This window comes from Taudactylus pleione, unplaced genomic scaffold (genome assembly GCF_031769625.1).
Source record: "Taudactylus pleione unplaced genomic scaffold, aTauple2 ptg000366l, whole genome shotgun sequence".
NCBI lineage: Eukaryota > Metazoa > Chordata > Amphibia > Anura > Myobatrachidae > Taudactylus > Taudactylus pleione.
In genome coordinates, this window is record NW_028284767.1 from 5,476,210 (window position 1) to 5,482,209 (window position 6,000).

The window sequence follows — 6,000 nt, forward strand, 5'->3', positions numbered from 1 at the left end:
CCTGAGTATGAAGACCAGCTAGAGAGAGAATGAGAACTTGTTGATATTCCCCTTATTTTTTTACTACTAGTAAGTGTACATCTATAAGGGAAATTTCACCTTTTGAAGGTGTTTCAACAATTGATTTGCATGATATACTACTTTATGTTATCCTCCTTTTTGTTCCATATATCACAAGGACCACAGTGCCTCATTTCCCATACCCCCCCCTCCCGTCCACAGGAACACTAACTTTGGATGTGCAATGGTACAACAATTCCCAAGGCCCCTTGTACACCTCATACCCTACACCAGTGGTTCCCAAACTTTTTTGAATCACGGCGCCCCTAAGTTTAAGTTTATTGAGAAATTCAGAAAAAAAATGAAGTAGTAAAGTGAAGTAAATTGTACTTAACTGAACCTAAGGATGACAGTTATGTGGTGGTGGACAGGTTTGCACTTATGTTTGCCCACATATTTACATTACATTGACCATAAATAATTTCATTTGGTGCTGGACCACCAACCTGAGGCACCTCTGCAAGTGTCCTGAGGCACCCTAGGGTGCCGCCGTGTACAGTTTGGGAACCACTGCCCTACACCCATTATCTCAGAAAGCAGAGGATTGGTATTGCCACAGTGTTTAGGACAGACTGAAGCAAAGATAGAAGGGTGAGGGATACTCCAGATGGGAGGTTGCAGTAATCAAGGTGGGAAATGGTGAAAAAATGCTAGTGTTTTGGTTCTTGTTGCATCTTTGCTAACAAAAAGGCATATTCTAACAACATTTTGAAGTATGGAAGTGATAGGACTGGATATGTGGAGGGGGGTGGGCATGAAATAGCTGCTGGTTCAAATCCCGACGCCGGAACCCCGCACGGTCAAGATTCTGACGGGTGGTAAGTATGCTATCCCTAACCCTCCCTTAGTCGTGCCTAAACCTAACCTCCCCACCCCCCCTAGTGCCTTACCCTAACCCCCCCCCCGGTGTTGCTTAAACCTAACCCTCCCGGTGGTGCCTATCCCTAACCCCCCCCCTCCCCGCAGCCCAACCCTAACCTGCCCGGGGGTACCTAAACCTAACCCCATCCCCGGGGACCATGCGCTACTTACCTCCGTCCGGACATTTGGGATGCTGACGCCGCTATCCTGATGTAATTCGGGATACCGGTGCCTGCATTTTGCCGGCAGTCTGGATCCCATCGTTGGTATATCAACGGCCAGTATCTCGTCCGCCGGCATTTTAACTACATCCCATGTGGAGGGTATGTATGAGTTATCTGGCTACTCTACATGAGATTAAGCTACTTCTGTGGATTGATCTGTCCAATATGAATTCCCATCTGTGGCAGGATCAGCCTGTGTGTGGCCATCATTAGAGAATACTAATTGGTATAATTTCTCTTCCTGACTGGTCATGGTATGTTATTTTAGAATGGAAGCCTATTACAGCAGATTAAATTGAATCTGATCTTCATCGTTATTTCCAAAACTTATCAATTTCTGACAGCCCAGGGGTCTTGTGCAGTTGCAGGAACTGATTTGCTGTATTCCTGAACTTTCAAGGGACCTTTGGACTGTTGATGACTGTAAACGATTTACAAAAATAGGTAGCATTTCAGCAGTCAGTGACAGTGAATATCTGTTAACCTGATTAATGATGTCATCACAAGGGAACTGTGATTAGGGGCCTCAATAAGTGTTTTGTGTAGGTCATGGATTGGTCTTCCCTGTCACTAAAGCCGAGATTCAGTGTTACCTGTATAATAGCAGAGTACATATAAGCTGCTATTAGATACAAATAACACTGCATCCAATAGTGTTAACATTCAGAGGAGATATTCTCCTATCTCAAAAAACTAATGGGTTTCCTCTGAGTAAATCTAAAATGTTAGTTATGAAAATTAAGATATTTCCACCATAATCCTCTTTTTCTACTTAGATCACTTTACCTTGTATGTGTTACTTGCACACTGTACTGTATGTCAGTTTGTAAAGAATGTCTGAAAGTTACATATCTATACAAATATAAGAACGTTGTCTGTTCCAAGTTGGCACGAAAACTACTGAACCAATTTCCATGAAACTGCATCATTTTGCAGTGGAAACTCCTAGAAATAACCTGCACTTTGTTTTGCCTCGTTCTGTCAAGTTAAAGCTGAGCAATAACAAAAACAAAATTTATTGATCTCAATGCAAGAGATATGTATGGCACAATGTGCGCTGCCGGTAGGGGGTCGGGGGAGAGGTGCTTTGGACCCGCATTCACTTGAACAGGATAGGCTACATAGCAGTCTGTGCACAGGGCACACAGTGACATTGGTGTGAGAGGTGGGTGACGGCGCTGCTGCCACCAGTCTGTATAGCACTGCTGCTCACATGGGCCGCTCTCATGACATTTTTTTTTATCGTGGACAAGGCAGCGGGCAACATCTAGTAAATAATATATTTGCTTTCCTAAATCTGGTACCAACCCCACCATTTTCCAACACTAAAATGTATGAGTATATTGAAGAGGTGCAGTGGTTTTATATGTACAGTAGGATGGGTTATCTTAAATTCTATAATCTGCACCTTTAGAACATGGGCATTTGTTTTAAATTTGCATTTTTCCGTTCTATTAGATTAGTCCTATGTTGGATAATTTGTGCTTAAAGAACTCCTATAAAATAAACATATGGGGCTTATGTAATAAGTCTTCCCGTATTTTTAAAGCTGCGATTATTTTACAGAAAAAACTAAAAATGTATTTTCCTTTTAAAATGATTACCGCTTTAAAAATACAAGAAGATTCACAGGAGTTCCTGCAGCGGCTGCAAGTCGCACACTATTGTATACGCCCCATAGTCTTATGTGCTATTGTTTAAAAAAAAGAAAAGACCAATTTGTTTTTGGTCACCCATAAATTAGAAGAAAAAAAAGTTGCGCACATTGTGAAGGTAATGGGTTTTGTTTCCATGTGTTGTCGCACAATTCTAAACAAAGTTGCATATTTTAGGAAAGCATGACTGATTTGCTTCTTTGCACGATTAGTGATGATCTTCTTTTTCTCTTCTCTTTTTTTTTTTTTTGTTTAGGTTTTTTGATGTAGACCGAAGCGTCTGAAATCTTGAGTATGACAAAAAATCTCCCAGATGTTCAACTTGCAATGCTCAGCAGCATAGAGAATGAAGAAGGTGATAATTTGAGACCATGCCATAAAAATACTGAAGGTAGCACCAAGCCATATAGTTCTAGTTGTCAGATAGTGGTGAGTACTTCCGTACAAAGCCTTCATGATGGAATGGCAATGAAGGTAGGAAACTTGAAAAAGATAGAAGTTCCTGCTCACCCAGTTTTAACGGTAAAAGAGGAACTTGACGACATTGAATACTGCAAGGAAGAACCTGTTTCTAGGATGGAACTCGAGTGTGGTATCTGTTCTGAAAAATTTCAGTATGTCTCTGAGCTTATGTTTCACGAGCAACTCCATAATGCCATTAATCGTTTTGAGTGCCAGCTCTGCGGCCGGCAGTTTCAGAGCACTTCCAACTTGAAGGACCATTATAATGTACACACAGGCGAACGTCCTTATAAATGTGAATTATGTGCCAAAGCCTTCACTCAGTCCTCCTCTTTACTAACTCATAAACGTACTCATACTGAGGAAAAACCACATAAGTGTGAAGTATGTGGGAGACTTTTTAAAGATGCTTCTAATTTTATAAAACATAGGCGCCTTCATGGCCAGACTCCAGATCTAGCCAACCAAGCAGAAGTTAGAGTTCCATTCTTGTCCGAAAAGCCATATGGTTGTTCATATTGTGAAAAAGCCTTTAAGCGTACTTCAGATTTGAAAGACCATGAGCGTGTCCACACCGGGGAGCGACCATACCGCTGTAGAATATGTCAGAAGTGTTTTACCCAGTCTTCAGTGTTGACTGGCCACATGCGTATTCACACTGGAGAGAGGCCATTTCACTGCAATGTGTGTGGGAAAACCTTTAATAACTCTTCCAATTTTAAGAAGCACCAACGTACCCATTCAATGCAGGATATACTTGCAAATGTTAAAATGGAAGATGGCTTTTCCCAAATAAAGCAGCCCCTACGGAGCAAAAATGGCATAGGTTTTTCAAAAAGCGTGGGTGCAGTCTTGTATAATAACAATATGAGCAGAACATGTCCTAAAATATTGCCTACATTGAGACTAAATGACGACGAAGACTGTAAATTCATATCGGAAAGAAAAATCGCTGAAGGAAATGGAGATATCGTGAGTGTAGATGGTTTGCAACCTCCATGTGCAGGAATGGTAACAGATACTTTTAAAGATGACAAATATTCTGAAATAAAGGAGATCAAGCCACTGGGGCGGTTTCAGAATGCTGCGGAAATAGCTTCGGAGTGCTCAATCTCAAATGCTGGAGCCGAAGCCAAAGGACATGTGTTTAAAGATAACTTGGAGAATTGCGTTAAGCCAAAGTTATCAAGGTCTCCTGTGTATGAATATAATATCGTCAATTCTGAAGTTCAAATCATGAATGGTTATACAAAAGGGGAACATGAAATCTATGTGGAAATATCTGATGATTCTACTGATGATGATGATGAGTATGTGGACGATGAACTTGTCGATCTTCAAAAATTTCAGTGCCAGGTTCAAGATCCGAAGACTACAATGGAAGTTAAATTGAAATATCTCCATTCTGCAAATAAGGTTGTAGGTCCAGCTGAGGAATTGGTACCACATGAAACTGAAAACTGCCAAAACAATATAAAAGGAGAAGAAATCTGCAATGTTACAGAAGCAGAAGACCTTCTATTGCAAAGGACCATGGAATGTTGGGACTCCCACATGGATAATTCTAGCGACCAAGATGACTCGCAGTTTATGGAAATGGAAGTTAAACCCTATATTTGTTTTGTATGCTCAAAGCGTTTTAAAAGGGCGACTGATCTAAAGGAACATTTGCGGGTTCACACAGGCGAAAGGCCATTTGTGTGCCAGGTTTGTGGCAAAGGATTTACACAGTCCTCTGCTCTCTCCAGTCACCAACGAATCCATACAGGTGAAAAACCCTTCCAGTGTGATGTTTGTTATAAACGGTTTAACAATTCTTCCAACTTCTCTAAGCATAAGAGGGTGCACACAGGGGAGCGTCCTCATAACTGCCCGCTATGTGGAAAGAGCTTTCAGGAAAAACGTAGGGTTAAGCGTCATTTGAAAGCCGTTCATCACATCCAGGAGTGAGGCACTCTGTCCGTGCTTACTGACAATTCCACAATGGCGTGTTACTTAGAAAATGTTGTATTGACTCTTTTTTTAGTAATTTTAGTTAATTTTCTTACAGGAAATAGCTTTAAACCTACACTAACTTACATTGTATCAGTGTGACTGTCAGAAACTATTAAACTTTAGCCAAGGTGTCACACATTATTTCTTAAACACCATTTGACAGTTTCTGTATTTGATGTAAGAAACGTGGGCTAATAATCTGATAATTGTTATGTAAAAGTAAAACAATTACACACACATGCCATTTTTGTGTCAGATCTGCCCTTTTTACAGGAAATCAAGTCTTCTGATATGAGTGACCTAGCAATTTTTTTGTTTTGTAAATAACGGTAAGACAATTTTAGCATAAAGTATATGCATGCACATAGACCAGACCTGCAACATTAAAGGTCAACTTTCAAAGAAATTAGTTGCTTAGAATGAAATTATTACTAGAAGAGAAACAATGAGTACATATTTTTTTTTTAATTTCAAGGTTGAATAGTGATTTATCACACCAGTAAGGGTATTGGGAAGTGTACCTGCCACTTTTTCCAGTCACTGCACAGGCAATGCCTTGCCAAGCTACATTAAAAATATGCAGTATCTCAAATGTTACAAGAATGTGTTTTTTCATTTTGTTTCTCTTTGTGGTATGCAGTTACTGTTTGTTGGTTTTGCACACTGTTTTATTTGGTGGAAAGGCAGCGTTGGCACCAATGGCTACTAGTTTTGTGAAAAGTCCTGGCAAGGGGGAGAAGCGG

The 6,000-nt window shown here is 40.5% G+C and overlaps 1 protein-coding gene across 2 annotated transcripts in view; it reads left to right on the forward strand.

The window, feature by feature from the left end:
- The window catches only part of LOC148508440 (uncharacterized), a 119,133-nt gene extending 113,632 nt beyond the window's left edge, over positions 1–5,501 (forward strand). For both annotated transcript variants that reach the window (XM_088444549.1, XM_088444548.1), the window contains exon 2: positions 3,057–5,501. In XM_088444549.1, the coding sequence (XP_088300675.1) occupies positions 3,095–5,212 (2,118 nt within the window). In that variant the 5' untranslated portion in view covers positions 3,057–3,094 and the 3' untranslated portion in view covers positions 5,213–5,501. The remainder of the gene's footprint in view (positions 1–3,056) is intronic.
- Positions 5,502–6,000: the final 499 nt, after the last annotated feature.